The sequence below is a fragment of the Calliphora vicina genome, chromosome 1, assembly GCF_958450345.1.
Source record: "Calliphora vicina chromosome 1, idCalVici1.1, whole genome shotgun sequence".
Classification (NCBI taxonomy): domain Eukaryota; kingdom Metazoa; phylum Arthropoda; class Insecta; order Diptera; family Calliphoridae; genus Calliphora; species Calliphora vicina.
Window position 1 is genome coordinate 135703922 of NC_088780.1, and position 16996 is coordinate 135720917.

Sequence of the window (16996 nt, forward strand, 5' to 3'; positions counted from 1 at the left end):
TGGACCTAGCGACTTTAAATTTAGTTTTTAAACTTTTGCAAATAATGGAGGCACTCAACATTTTTAAGCTATACGTACTTTCTGAAATCTGTCAGCAGACATTTTCTGATTAATATGATTAGCAAAACTAATAAGTAACTATTCTTAATATTTTTTATCGTTTTCATAAATTACATATTTTTATTTTTACTTTTCTTAAATCGTTACTTACACAAAAAATGAATAGTAAATATTTCATAAGTTTTTAGTCTTAATGGCAGACAATCTAAGGATACTTTATATTTCTAACAATTTGATCATTTCTTTTGCACTTAAATTACTAAACCCTTGACACATCTTCAACAACAGCTGCAAATCTGCGTAAGTCTACTTTCTACCCGTATAATCCAAACTATAAGAACCACTCCAAATGTCAAGACTCTTAACGGCTGGATGAAAGTGACTGGGAGAACTGCGTGGATTATAGGGATTATATTGGGGCTGGGGTGCTTGAGGTTGTTGATAGTAATTGGGCTGGTAGTTAGGCTGGTAGTGGGGCTGTTGTGGAGGTGGATTATAATATTGTGGTTGGGGAGCTGGAGCTGGTGCTTGAGGTCTAAAAGCGGGCGCATGATTAAATACTGAGGATGGATTGTGGGCTGGTGCTGGTGGGTTATAGGCTGGTGCTGGAGGGTTATAGGCTGGTTGGGGTCTGGGCTGTTGGTAGTTATTCAAACTAAATTTACTGGCAGCCACTGGGCGATTGTATTTTTGACCAGTATAATAATCAGCAGGATTTTCACGATACTGGCCATCGTCGATTTCATTGGGACCCAAAGGTGTAGCTTTACTGTTGGTCAATGTGGGTGGTGGTACATTTATGTCACTGCCTGTAATACATATAATTGTTTATAAGATTTCGTTTTATTTTATACAATTTATGGAAAATATTACCTGCTGGTTCAAAACCTCTTTTTGTGGCACCATACTCTATTTCCCGCACACTCCCCTGATCGTCCACATAACCATATTTGCCATACACTTCTCCATTGGGATATTTCGTTTCAATTTTAAAACTTTTATCTGCCGCTTCATATCCGTACGTGTACGAACCATCTGAATTTTGTCTGTCGATCTGTTTTAGAATTGGCACTGGTGTGGTGTACTGTTGTTGTTGAGCTTTGACTATTTGCAAAGCAATCACTAGACAGGAGACTATGAACTGGAAGGATAATTGAGACATATTGTTAGGCAATAATAAAATTGGAGGATTTTTTTGTTTGCTTTTAAAAAATTCTTAAAAAAATATCTGAGTATAACTAAACCCTATTCTATGTTCGAGCAAAGGGTATGATAAATGAAAAATACTTTGTAACTTCTAAACCACTGATCCGATTTTCTTATTGTATAGTAAAGGGAGTTTTCTTAAGCCCGATAGAACTTACGAAAGGGTTAACTGTCAAACGAACTGTCATACTGCGCTCACTTTTTGTCATACATATATGATCAGTATATTCTGGCAAATCATCACAAATAGTGCGGTTTACACGCTGGTTGCATCATCGGATCCTATTTCTTCCAAACTTAAGCCAGAGATCGCGTTACAGTCAATGGAGATCATTACCGCTCCATGATCCATGATGTCCGCAAACATCAATTTATTGCAATCAAAATTTGGCGATAACTTGATTTCGAGAAATGGACCTATCAATTAGTCTCCAAGGTCGTGTGACTTGGCACCTCTCTTTTACTCCCTGTGGGGTCAAGTGACGTCACTGCTTTATGCTGATAAACCAGTAACAATTGACGCCTTGGAGGCCAACATTGTTCGTGGTATTTGAGCAATGCTCGAAAAAGTCCAAAGTGGACGTCCAAAATGCACTTCGTCAAGAACAAATTTTAATTGTTTGATTAACATTTGTGGGCGGTATTTGTCTTCCGTGTCAAAATCACAAAATCAATGAACCGCACAAACCATCACTCGCACGATGAAACTGATTAACCATAAGCTTTGGTGAGCAATGGGTGTGTCATATGCGTAAAATAGTATGTAAAGTTTGTCAATGAATAATGAAAGTGAAAATATTTTTTTGTTCACCCTGCCCTTCTGTGTTTAATATAGATTTTTATAAACCTCCGGCTAATTAACTTAAAGTTCAAATAAATCGATTTCTTATACAAGTGATTCATTCTGCAAACCTCTAATTATTAATATTGTATTACTTAATATTAAAGCTCTATATTAAAAACATTCACCACACAAATTAAATATGAAGTCATGTTTGAAAGCAAAAACTTAATTAAATCCATATATTAATTAATTATAATTCTACTTTTAGAAACACAATTGTACAACAAAAACTAACAAAACAATTAAAAAAATAAAACCAACTAAACGTCCTTGATTAACAAATGTTTACTTTACATACAAGACTCCAGTGTACAATTATTGATTGTATGAATACTTATGTACTGCACTACTTGCTTGTCCGTCTGTCATACTCAGAATGTTTTATACATATATGTGGAAATATCTGGCTAGATACATATGTATCTTGGTATATACGAATGTACATTAGGGTCGCCCCAAAACAAGTTTTGGATGTTCCCAACTGAAATAATGGTTTAATTCAATCAAAGGTACCGTTTCTCAAAATGTTTGCCCTGTGCTCAGTATTTGATGAGCTGGATAAACACATCGTTTTTATGATTTTTTTTTCATATTTCTGTCAAAACAGTGACTAATAGTGTATGTCCAAAAGTTTTCGAATTTGTGTATGTTTTTTTTTTAAATTTGCCTGAAATTGTGAACTTTCTCACTAGACAATTTAGTTCCGCAAGTCTATTGCCCAAAAACAAAATAGCATGCAAAATTTTCTTCTCCTTAACCCGACACACACTGGTTCAAGGGCGGCATTAATTAATTTTTTTCATGTCTTCTGATCTACCTGATTTTTTCACAGTTTGTAATAAACAATCTAATTATCATGTACCAAAATTATTAGGCTTATATCTTTATTACTTTTTTGTGCACAGACATTCAAAGTGACCTAAGTGAATGCGTTTGAAATGACCGTATTATATATGCTACCTTTTATCGCTTCATGCTGTTAAAATATTCTTGTAATGACACTATAATGATTTTTTTTATAGAATTGGATGTTATAAATGATATACATATATGCAAATAAAAAAAAATTTGAAAATTAAAAAAAAAAAAATTTTTACTACTATAAATTGTCCAAAAATATTTATTTTCTCCAACTTCTATGGATTGTACCTATTGATCTCCAACGACCTCTAGCCCGAGACTTATATCGAATTAAAGCCTGAAGTCTCAGCTAACGATTTATTTATTCAGCTGCCCGTTTTTGCCCGTAAGCAATTCCGGTACAAAAAACAAAAAAAAAGTTAGGAAAAATTTGCTTCACAAGCATGTTATTGAGCATGCAATAACAGCTTTTTTTTAAAAATAATTCGGTATCTCGGGAACTATTGGAGATATTATTACGAAATTTCACATGGTTGGAGCTGAGGTGTTTTCGAGTTGATTCGTAGTTGTTCAACTTCCTACGGGTAATGGGGGCCAGTACGGGGCCCCTCAAATTTGGTCACCTCGGGTCTCAAATTTTTAAAAAAATCGCCAAAAATCCATTTATGATCCGAATAAGCTGAAATTTAAAATATAAATAGTACTTGAGAAGATCTACTAAAAATACGCTTAGATTTGTAGGTTATGTATATTAGTTGAAGAGATATTTAGGTTTATTGATTTATTTTTTTTAATTTTGCTCGATCTTGTTTTGGTTTTTTAGATATGGCGGGCCAAGGGAGGGTCGAAATTTTTTTTAACAGCATCAGCCATATTGGCGATAAAATTCTAAATAAAATAAAAACAACTTGGAGGCAGTTATGTCATCCCTATAAAAAGTTACATGCATCCAAAATTAGAAAATGTAAAAACTAAAAAAAAAATTATAATATGGTGATTTTCCATGAAGAAAAATATAAAATTTGAATTAATGTAAAATTTAAACGGTTAAAGATATCATAACAAAATTTGGAACTGATATAGACTCAAATGTCCTTAAATCAATGGCATTATAATTTTTAACATTTTTTATTTTCAAATACCGAAATTCCTGAAACGGGGAAAATGTGTTCCAAAAACTCAGTTTTTTTTTAGAAAACTGCCTACTGTGACGTTATTTACCGTGTGATAGTAAAAAAAACTTTGCAAGTATTTAAGAAACATATAGGGCTATACAAATAGTGGGCTATTTTCGAGGATCGATGCTTTGCCTTTTTAAAATTTTTTACTCAAACCAAAATTTTTTTTTTAAATTGGCCAAGTTTGGATAGTTCTAGGGAGTGTTATGTCCGTTTAAGTGAGCCAAATTTTAGTTTACACGCTTTTCCATTAAGTTCTCTTTCCGGATCATATACAAATTTTATATAGTTCCGAAGAAAATTTTTTTCTACAAAAGAAAAAATATAGGCACTTTTTTGGTAAAAAACGTAAAAAATACGGACTTTTTACATGTTCCAAATTTGGATGAGTGTAAGTTTTTATAGGGACGACATGACTCGCAGCAAATAGTTTGTATTTTATTCAGAATTTTAACGCCAATATAGCTGATTTTGTAAAAAAAAAATTCGACCCTCCGTTGGCCCGCCATAACTAAAAAACCAAAAAAAGATCGACCAAAATTAAAAAAAAAAATCAATAAACCTAAATATCTCTTCAACTAATAGAGATAACCTACATGCGTATTTTTAGTAGATCTTCTCAAGGACTATTTATGTTTTAAATTTCAGCTCATTCGGATCATAACTGGATTTTTGGCGATTTTTTTTTAAATTTAAGACCAGAGGTGACCAAATTTGAGGTGACCATTACCCCTAGGAAGCTGAACAACTGCAAATCAACTCGAAAACACCTCAGCTCCAATCATGTGAAATTTCGTAGTAATATCTCTAATAGTTCCCGAGATACCGAATTATTGCCAAAAAAATACGTTTCTGAACCACTGTGCGACATTACGTCTGTCATCTACAAACACAAGAGACTTGCGCAACTTAATTGTCTATTGTGAAAGGGGTATAATTAGTTTAACCCTCCGTCATGCACATGTTCCGATAGTCACGTACGTATCGCATGTATCTGGCCAGATACACTATGTATTTCAGTACATTTATATGAAAAATATGCTATTTTAGTGATAATATTACATTGTTATCACGCCAGACAGATATATATTATATTTTTTGTTTGTTCTTAGTTCATGCTAAACCAACTACCCGTGCAAAAAAAAAATAATGAGAAATAAAACAAGAAAAATTTTATTTTTGTGTTTAATTTCAATAAAATAGTTGTTCATTTCAATTAAATTTAGTAGTTATAAAGTAAGTTTTAATTAATTCTAAATTAAAAAAGTCTTACACAGCTTCAGATAAGCAACTAAAAATAAATAAAAAATACCAATAAAGTACAGTACTCTTCTCACAAAATGTGGGTGTATCTGGTCAGATACATGCGCTACGAATACGATGTATAGATGAAAAAATCCACATAAATTTTGTTTGTTGTTTTTTTTTAATGTGTTTTTTCATAAAACGATACCTAACAATATTTGTAGAGGGTATCTGGAGACTCAAACGAATACAAATTAGAAATATATTTAAATCACAGTTAAATTCGTAAAATATCTGGCCAGATACATGTGCATGACGGAGGGTTAAATTACTACGTTATAAACCTCATACAATTTTACCGAAACGGATTTTTACGTTCGAATTTTATTTGAATTTTTGGAAACCTATTTTCTTCCCGATCTGATGTTAGCTTTATGATTAATACACAAAATGTTTTACTAAAATATCTATCTAATCGAATAAAACAATAAACTTATATATTAAAAATAAAATTCATATCTGGATTGAATTTCTATTTACATAAACTGTATCACCCTAACTATGAAAGAAATTTTAAAGTTAATTTTTGTTAAAGTCGACTTTATTTTAAAATAGAACTTTTGTTTTTATTTGAAAAAAACTTCAAAACTTTTTCCAACATATACATTAGAGTTCGTTTGTGACCAGGTCACTTCATTTGATTTGAATTTATTACAACTCTGATTTCACCAGTCGATTTTTGCATCAAAAATTAAAATAAACGTTTTTGCTCTACAGAAAAATGTGCTCAAAATGCGCGTCTTTAGGTGCGTTGAACCACTACAAGGAGTGAAAATTTTCCAAAAAAAAAGGACGCCATTATTTTTATTTACGCAAAAACCTTCAGAAAAATGATGATACCCGCAAATCAAATTTTTGAAATTAACTCTAATATACATACATACATTCAAATTATATTAAATATAGGAAAATAATAAAACAACATTTTAAATTTATTTGGTGGTACGAAATTTAAAATAATAGTCAACTTTATTGACTTAAAATCGACTTTAAAGCTTTTGTAGTTAGGCTGTATTTATTTATAATTGGAACTTTTTAAAAAAAAAATGTGTAATTGAGAGTATGAGTTTATTTCTACATATTAAAGAATTTAACACACAACAGTTTGTGCCGGCAAGAAACCTACCAATTGTAATAAGGAAATGTAAGAAAAGATAAAATCACTGTTTATTGTTGTTGTTTTGTTTAAGCTTTGATATTTTTACAAATAAAGCTTGAGTGCCTGTAATTCTCAATCACTCTATGGTTTTATTTGTATAATATCTTTAGTTTTTCTAAAGCCTTTTGGAAAAAGGTTTCCTGATGATCTGGCCTAAGCAACCAGTGAAATGCGCATAGGAACTAGCTTATCCCCCAACAATAAAATTGGGAATTTAGCATACAAAATTTTAATAAAAAAAATAATTTTGTATTCCCGAATAACCTTTTAACGATGAAGCAATTGTGTTTTGTTATTCACCCCTATTATGTAAATCGTTGTCGACAGCAAAAAAAAATGGTATATGTTTCGCCGATATCGATAACTAAGTATTTGTAACTATTGACAGCGTTTTGTACTTTAACCCGACTTATAAAATTATGTACAAAATTCTGTCAATAGTAACCAATTGTTATCGATATCTACGAAACATATACAATTTATTTGCTGTCAACGTGACTTTGTGTCGACAACGATTTACATAATAGGGGTGATTGATTAATATTTTTTATTTAAAATTTGCCCCAATGCCTAATAATTGCATGCTTATGTATTTCATATCCAAGAATCATAACAAATTGCATTTTTTTTATTGTACATATCTGAAAAGCTTAAAAAAGAATTATTGTTCAAAGAAAATTTCAATTATTTTTTGGGTGTATGACTTAAAAATGCTTGCATTTTGAAACATTTGTACAATATAAATTTATTCATAGTATTGGCCATTTTTCCCATCCTTCTAGCAACATATGGATTCCGAGCCAAAGGAACTAGGCATCTTTTGAGGCCAAGAATAAAGCAAGCCTATTTCGAACTCTGTTCTGAATTGAACAGTATACCAGAGATAGCATTCTGCATCGATCGACACAAATAGTAGTCGGAGAGGACAATTTCTGGACTATAAGATGGATGAGGCAAAATTTTCCTACCCCTTTTTTCTAAATAGTTTTTAATAGATATTGCAACATGTGGCCTACCGTTGTCATGGAATATTACGGTTTCATGTCAGGTACAGGTTCTGGCCAGATTTCAGCAGCTCATAACAGATAGAATACTTTTAGTCCCACCAAATATAGAGCAATACTTAAGCGCTATTTATTTAACTTTGGTATCGAATCGGCTGGTTTATACGATCTCTTACACTTCATCGCAAGTAATTATACGATGAAAAAATAATTTTCTTTTATAGCGTTCAAGCTTCATTTCGGACATGTAAAATCGTAGTTCAAGGGTTTTCGGCTTCAATTCGTATGGTACCTAATTTAGCTGCTTTTAAATGAATCATGTTGATCCAGCTCACCAAATATTTACGCCAGTAAAAATATTTATTTTAGTTGTGAACAACGACACTTTATTTTTCCTCCCTAAAAATGGTGCCAACTTAATGTACATACGAGTATTTATGTATATAAACAAATATGTAAAATATATTGAAATATGTATAACAATAAACCACCCGTTTAAGTAGATTTGTACATGTTTATTTATGTGGTTTTTCTTGAGCTTGTAAATACTTAATTTTACTCTTATGAGCCATTAGTCGAATTGAAAATATTCTCTTTTAGAACACAAATATTTACGTTAGTTGTTCCATTGTTTATTACAAGGAAAGTATCTACTCGTAATAAACAAAAAACAAGAATTGTAGTAATTATTTTGAGGCAATAACATGTGTCAATTAAAACTATTTCCGTTATCATTTATGGTAATCAATGATTTAATATTACAATCAGACACACACTCTCATACTTAGATACAATTTGTGTGCAAGTATGCCTGTACTTGCACACAAATTTTACTTGTAGTGGTGCACCATCGTTTAGGGTGGGAACTAGTTACTAGTTTTGATTACAATGAGACTGTCCGATAGCTGGTCCAAAGTAGACAACGCATTGGATTCATATACTGGTTACATAGCGTCAGTTACTTTACTAGCTACCCAAGTGGTTATTTTAACATGTGCGGGTGCTAATTGACCTCAAATAGTCAGCTAAAAAAACATATCAGAGACAGTCCAATAACCGATTGCTTGTAAACAAACCTTCCTCCGACAAGTTTCTGATTCTGAAGGCTAAAATAAGTACTTTCTAAAGTGCAGTACAAAATAAACTTAAGTGACAATGTTCTTAATGCTAGATTACCTGGGATGTATAAAGTAACCAATTGTCTGATCTCTGTACTACAAAGAGCATATACATACGTGTCAAATGACCCAAAATATATAAATTGGTGTCAGCCAATGTAAGTGTGCGTGTGTGTGTAAAATTTTAATGCAATTGTGTTGTAATATTTGTAGATTAAATTGTTGAACGACTTAAACTACTTAAATTTGTACATATGTTCTTACATTAAGGTGGCCTCTATTAATGGATAAAAAAAAAGTCTACTTTATTTTAAGATACTATTTCTCACCACGTACACTGTGTCTGAATAAAATAATTTGGGAAATATATCTGCCATTTGTAACTTTCAGATCCGATTGACATGAAATTTCACATAAATGGAATGAACTGACATTCATTTTATTAATTTATTCATAACTTTTTACTCTGAAAAAACATTATGTAGAAATTCCATCACAGATATGAAATTTTTTTCTGTGTTGAGTTTAAGTTTTGAAGACGGACCTCACAGATCCCACAGGTGTAGTGCAGTGGGGTCACAAATTAGTGCACCTCAGACTTGCACACACCAAAAATCAAATATAAGGTAATTTTCGTTCTGTTGATTGGTTAAATACTTAATTTTTAAACGTTGCACAGTGGTATGAGAATAAAAAAAGATGGAAATAAATCTGTAACTTCTAAACCCTTACGCCGATTTGAATGAAATTTCACATGCGCAAAGAGGAAGTATAGTCGAGTTTAAGTTTTGAGCCCACCAGGAGCGGGACCAGTGGTTCCCAAAGTAGAACACCTCGGGTATGTTCAATTTTTAAAATGATCCTATTTCTTCGTTTGTGTTGCGATTTAACATTCAGAATCTCCTCATCGAGCACTACATAAAACCTCCGCGTAGCTATCAATTATCTCTTATAGCTTAGGAGATATTCGCATTTGAAAATGTAATTTTCAAAATTTTTACCCACCCTACTCCAGTTTTTTGGTGATCGCGGTTCCAAATATTTCCCGATTTTATCCATTTTTCTTTTATAGAATTAACAATAGATCTATATATCAAATAAAGAAAGAAGTGTTTAAAAATCATGGCTGAGTCCAAAGTTATATTCATTTGAATTTAAAAGAATTAAAAAAGGCGATTTTTCGCAATTTTTTTGGGAAAAAAGTACTTTTATTCTTTTTAAGTTATCTAAAAAATTTCTAAGAAGATGTATAACGAATTTGTACTTTTTGAAAAGGTAACTTTACGCCAAATACTTTAAATTTAAAAAACATTTATAATTTTTGATACCGACGGGATCAGGTTCATTCAAAAAATGCCTATTTTTTATGTAAAATTCAACTTTAGGGCAAAAATTCTCAAATCGCATACTCGATATCAAAATATAGTAACCTATTTTAGATGGCCCAATAAGTTCTTAATTATTTTGTAAAGGGTTCCGATAACCCCGCCCCTGGTATGGATATTATAGCCAAAAAACGAAAAAATCCCATTTTTGGGATTTTTTTGGGAATTGCGGGATACTTGATTACAAATTTCAAAATTTGTTTTTATTTTTCCATTTCGAATAGAAAAATCTACATAACTGTGAAATTTTATTAAAAAGTATTCATAAATAAAAATTTTATTTCAATTTGAAAAATGTGTATCTATGCAAAATTTAATAAAAAGCATTTTTTGTAATACTTTTACAAAATTCGACAAAGTATCTAAGTTTATATATTCATATCTTGTGAAACTGTGGTGCGATTCGCTTGATTGTGGAACCAAGTGAAAGATTATTATGTCCTCTTTAAATTGTATAAATATATAGAAATATTTTATAATAAAAGTGCATTCATAATGCAAATGTAATTTTGACAAATTTCTACCCTTTTGATTTAATAATTTTGCAGCACACAAAACACACTGTGACTCAAATTGAACAAAATAACAATGAGTCATTATTTTGACTCACTTCACAGAAAAAGCTATTTCCTACACAGTCTCAATTCAAATATTTATCACATATTGAACATATTTCATAATTGAATCAAGTGGCCAAAACAAAATTTTCTATTATTTTGTACTAAATTTTAAGTTTTGATATTGATAATTATGATAATTGGTTGAACTTTTATTAAAAAAATTATTGAAAATACAATTTTCGTAATTTAAATCATATTTAATTTTTGTTTTGTGTTTTAAATTACGAACAATATATTTCCAATAAAATCGTACGATAAATCGTATAAGTATGAAATTAGTAACGTGTATCATGTTGTCGTACTAACGAAGTATGAAAATCAAAAATTTTTGATTTTTGTGATATTTTTATTACTTGTCATTTTTTTCAAAGGAAATAGTACGATTTGTAGTAACGTCTATCACAAAATCGTACTTCAACTCATACTACGATTAGTACGAAAAATAGTATCGTGTATACCCAGCAAAATACGAAAAATGTATGTATTTCCAATAAAATATTAGCGGTATTCACAATGTAGAGTACTACTTGCCCTAGTAAAAAAGCAGAAAAGCTATTTATTGACAAACATTTCAATTTCTAATGTAGGTTGTTTTTATTTTTTTAATATTGTGCTCTTTTACTACATTACCAGGCCAAGTACACTACATTGTGAATACCGCTATAGAAATTTTGTTTTTTTTTTGGCCGAATCGTTACTTCCTAGAAAAATTATTGCTTAAGGAAATTGTAATTTTGCATATTTTATTTTGAAAAGCATTTTAACAGAGATAGCTATAAAATAGAAAACACCTAAAATGCAGTAATAGGGATTTCCCTAGGACCTTCCGAATTTATCTAAATTTTTAATGAAATTTTGAATTTGGACTAAATGTTATAAAGCTGGAATTCCAAAATGGGCACATTTGGTTCGGGAAAAACTCCTAAAAATGCTGGAAAATTGAAATTTTTTGTCTGTTTTTTTTTGGAAATTTCTGGATCGGCCTTTCCAAAATAGTATATTTATTGCCATCTTTACATTTGCTAACATTTCGATATGTGAACAAACAATAACAATACATGAATTTAAAAATTATCAAATTGAAAAATTTTCAGTATCTTTGATATATCGAACACAATTTTACTACGACTTCCACTAAAATTAACTCCTTTGTTTAGAAAATTATCTTTTCGATCACACAAAAATAAATTCAAATCCAAATATTTTGATAAAGTCCTAAAATAAACAACTCCAAAGTTAAATACAACAGAAATTTTGAATTTGATCGATACAATTTTGGAAAAATGCTACATATCGCACTGGTTCCTCTAAAGAGCGTCAACTCAAAATTTTTCAATTTTCGCAAGAAATCGATGTGCAGTAGTATTTTCTATACTCTTTCGCCAAAAAATACAGCTGTTTCATTGTAATGTATTGAAAAATAAATAGTTTTTTTGCTTCTACTGAACATTTTAAAATTTTGAGTTGGCGCTCTTTAGAGGAACCAGTGCGATATATGAAAATAAAAACAAATTTTTAGTTAAGTTATGAACTCACAACTATTTTTGCGTAAAGTCCACCCTAATGTAGGTACATATTGAAGTTTTGTGGTGGTGATGTAGTTTTAGTTTTAGTGTGTGGTAACATTTTTGGTTTGTTCTCTGACACACCTTTCAAATACTGGTAACATGTTTTGTTCTCATGCACCAGTACTTAATTGTTATTATTATTGTTGTTATATTTTATGGATTTCATAAATATTTACACTGTGTATTAAACATACACTACTATGTACTTATCAATCTTATACAGTGAGCAACAATAATTGTAATTGAAATTAAAAAAAATAGGATTTTACTTGAAATTTTAGTATACATCAGCTCTTTGTATTTTTCTTGCTAAAAACTCTAACTCACCTCTTTAGAATTATATTTTCGGTAATTTGCAGTGGGAATCCACATTCACTTTTTAAAAATTTATATCATTAATGCAGGTAATTTCAACAAATATATAGTTACTTATGGGGTAAAAGTATTTGGTAATTTTTACACGTACATTATATATATATTTATTTATTTAAATTTATCTGATAGGTATTTTTATATCTACCACCAAAGGTATGTGTTACAAATACCGTTTGTAACACATCAAAAAATATTCCTCCGGGTCCTCATAAGATTCTAAGACGATCTAGCCTGTTCGTTTATCTGTTGAAAACATTATAGGGCTCATACAGCTGCTAGCTGTCTGAAATTTGTCTGTCTGGTATTGAAAATGGGCGATACCGGTCCATGATTTCACCTATCATCCATGCAAATGTACACACCCCCCCCCCCGGAATACTGTTTGAGCAGTTGATTATGCGGCAATCTTAATAAAATTTTATACAAATCTGAAATTATACTGGAAAGTATGACGAAAATAGGGCCATACGGTTGTAGTCCCCATACAACCGAAAAATTCCTATCCGTGAATTAATGGAGGAAATTGTTGCATTTTACAGTATAAGAAAGACTTGAACATTCAATGGAAACCTAGAGCAGGAAGAAAAAAAGGTCTAACAGATATTGGTAAGGCAAAAGAAGTCGAACAACTCTTTCGAAGAGCACCTAACACTTCTATCAGAAAAGCAGATCGTAAAGTTAAATGCTCAGATTCTTTTGGGCGCAGATCCAAAGCTAATGCAAGGTTGAAGTCATATAAAGAACCAGATCACATTGCGGTAAAGAACTTAAAAGCAAACGAACGAAAAGAATGAAACTGGCAGACTTTGCACAACTACCTGCTCAAGATTGCCTTTTTATTTCAGGCCCCATTTGTCAACATGCCACTATGGAAAAAGGCCCTTGATTGATATTTAAACAATAATGTCAATTTTATACCTGGATTTGCCTGTCCAGAACTTCGTACTGTGGAAAGGTATTGGGCTCTCGTAAACAATGAATTAAAGAACACAGAAAATGTATCCCAGGACATGTCCGATTTTAAGAGTAAGTGGACCACCTCGTCCAAAAAGGTAATGGAAACAAATTTAAAATATTTAATGCGAGAATTTCCGGAGGATTTTCCGAATATTTTTGCCAATATTTTTTAATGATTAATGAAAATATTTGAATAAAGTTACGTATTTTTAAGAATTTTTATATAAACTTAATACAAGTATACGATTTAAGTTTGAAATTTCAATGAACTTTTAAGTGGTTATGTCTTTTTGCATCAATTTATTGACAACAACTTTCCACCGTTGCCCCTATATATAAGTTTTTTTTTCCTATATTATTAACCCTCTAACCGGCAAGGCTGCCTTTAGACGGGGTATGTTAAATGTATGTAATGCTGCTTTATTTGTTTCTATAGCTGAAACAAAAAGTCGACTTTATGACCTTTCGACTTTTTCCGTTTTTTAAAAAGTCGACTTTTCGAACTTTCGACTTTTTAGTTAAATCGACTTTTTTCGACTTTTTTAGACTATTTTCGACTTTTTTAGACTATTTTCGACTTTCCGACTATTTTCGATTTTTTTCAACTTTTTACCATTTCTTGTAACAAATACATAGTTTCTACATTTATTGATGCGCCTTTTGTAATGTTTAGCAATAAAAATTACATTTATCAAGGCGATAATAGTTAGAAGAATGTTGTGTAGAAAAAAGCTTTAATTTATAAACATTTATTTATTATTTATATTAGCATACACTACAAAAAATGCAAGTGTACCAAATTGCAATAGTTTTAGTATAATGTTGCAATTAAATATTTTTTTAACAATCTAAAAAGTCGACTTTTATCGACTATTCGACTTTTGACCAAAAAGTCGAATAATCGAACAATCAACTTATAGAACCCTATTCCGTAGTTGTTTTTAAACAACTAATTTACATGCTGCTAATAGTTTGAATTAATTAAGATGCAATATTTAAACGGACTGCTCCAAAACCGAAAAGTTTTCATATAAAAAATAAGAAAAATAGAAAAATGTAGAACGAATTTTGATTTTTTCCCCCAAATGGAATCTGAAGAAGCTAAAACATAATTGATCGGAATAATTACTTTGGAATTGAAACGATTTTGAACAAAATGTGTGACATGCCTATATATATACAAACCTGTGTATATACCTATATAGATTAAACACTTATGACCGATAAAGTCGGGACTTTAAACATAAAAACGTTGCATATCAAAATAATTCTTGTTCATATCGCATTTTTAATTATTTAAAGTATAGGATTAGTTCAGATTCTAATTAAATTTAATTAATTTTTATACCCTACACCACCATAGTGGGGAGGGTATATTGGGTTAGTGCAGATGTTTGTAATGTATTAAAATATTGTCCCAACACCCACCATAAGGTATACCAATCTGCTCAGGATCACTTTCTGAGTTGAATCGGCCCATTATTTCTCCTAGCCCCCATACGTTTGCCCTATCTGAAAATAGTCAAGATCTCATAAATATCTTAGTTATATAGATATCAAAACCAAATTCAGCACAAATAAGTTTCATATAAGACGAAATCGCACTACTAAATTTTGTGACGATCGGTCCATAATAAGCCATAGCTTTCATATAAGGCCCACTTTCGAAAATCACTTTAACTCGCATAAATCTCTTAAAAATGTTGGTATTCAAACAAAATTCAAAACAAATAAGTTGTATATATAAAAAAGTCGTGTCACCAAATTTTATAACGATCGGTCCATAATTAGTAATAGCTCCCATATAAGGCACACTTCCGAAAATCACTTTAACTGGCATAAATCTCTAATCAAATAAATCGTAATCAAATAAAATTCAACACAAATAAGTTGTAAATTTTGTAACGATCAGTCTACAATTAATCATAGATCCCATATAAATTTTGAAAGAAAACTGTTTATAATCATCTCCTTGGTGTAGGGTATCATATGGTCGGTCTTGACCGACTATACTTTCTTACTTGTTTTATATATTGTTCATTACACAATATCTTAATGATACTAGCTTCTTGGCTTGCAACTTCGAAAATAATTTAAAATTTTTTTTAAAAATTTTCGAAATATCATTTATTTAAATGATACATAAATATAATAGCGGTATTTACAATCTTGTAAAAATGATCTAGCATCATTGCAAATGCAAAATTTTACACTAATCCATTAACAAAATACACACAAAAACCTATACAAATTTGCATTTGCAATGATGCAAGACCATTTCCACGTGATTGTGAATACCGCTAATATATCATTAGATATGTATTTTAAAAGCATTTTTAATACAAGTAAAATTTTTTTCAAAATTTTTTTTCGGTAGTCCGGGTAATTTGATAATCCGGATTAGGCTCTGCAATCAAATAATCGTATTATCAAGGTTTAACTGTAAGTCAATGTTCACTGTATTTTTTAACAAAGTTTTACTATTTCAAGCTTTTATTTAACACTAGAAAATGCTTACCAGTTTATACATTATTTTTTGTTTAAAAAAAGTTTATTTTAAATCTATAACAGTCTTTTAAGTTTATTCCTTTTTCTGTTTTTCCTCGAAGCACTTAATTATGAACCAAAAAATCCATAAATATTTTCTTTCTGTTCGTTGTTAAACCAATCTTTCGTTTTTTTTTCTGGAAGCGTATGGTAGTTTTGTTATTTGTTTGATAAACGTTTTATCCAACACAAACCATGTGCACTGCTGTCAAATAACAATATAGCAAGAAAACGAAGGAAAAAGTACACAAAATTGAAATTCAAAAGATGAAATTTTCGTTTTGTCAAGCAATCAGCAAGAAACAAAAACCAAAAAAAAATCTAAAACAGTGAAATAAAAAGTACTAAACTAGAATTTGCACTTGCACAAGACTCTGTGAAACAACGGACTCAAAAGAAAATCAAAGAGTTGTATGCTTTTATACCACGACCGCCAACAACAACTACAAAAAACCAACAACAGCAGCTGAAATAACTGCAACAACAGCAACAATAACAAGTATGTACATAGTTTTACTAACTTACCTCTATACATTGTACAAGTATGCAGTTAGTACGTACTCACACAGTCTAGATACATTTCATACTTCTACCACTCGTAAATTTATTGGAAATATGTAGCACCTCGCACAGTACTTTTCTACTTGTACTCGATATCGCCATCATACCAACTAACAAACCAGCTCAATTTAGAGCACTTTACATAAAAATATTGAAACAATAAAAAAAAACATTTTGTAAAACTTTTTTTTTCTATAAAACTAAACTCAACAATAAACCGCGCAATTAAATACCTGCATAGAAGCTTA

The 16996-nt window shown here is 30.7% G+C and overlaps 1 protein-coding gene across 1 annotated transcript; it reads right to left on the reverse strand.

Moving 5' to 3' along the window:
• Positions 1 to 209: 209 nt before the first annotated feature.
• On the reverse strand, positions 210 to 16289 carry Cpr97Eb (Cuticular protein 97Eb). The gene is made up of 3 exons (XM_065508522.1): positions 16159 to 16289; positions 934 to 1201; positions 210 to 869 (listed from the first exon to the last, which is right to left on the reverse strand). Exons 1-3 carry the CDS (start codon positions 16168 to 16170, stop codon positions 367 to 369), a joined length of 783 nt encoding a protein of 260 aa, XP_065364594.1. The 5' UTR covers positions 16171 to 16289; the 3' UTR covers positions 210 to 366.
• Between the last annotated feature and the right edge of the window lie 707 nt (positions 16290 to 16996).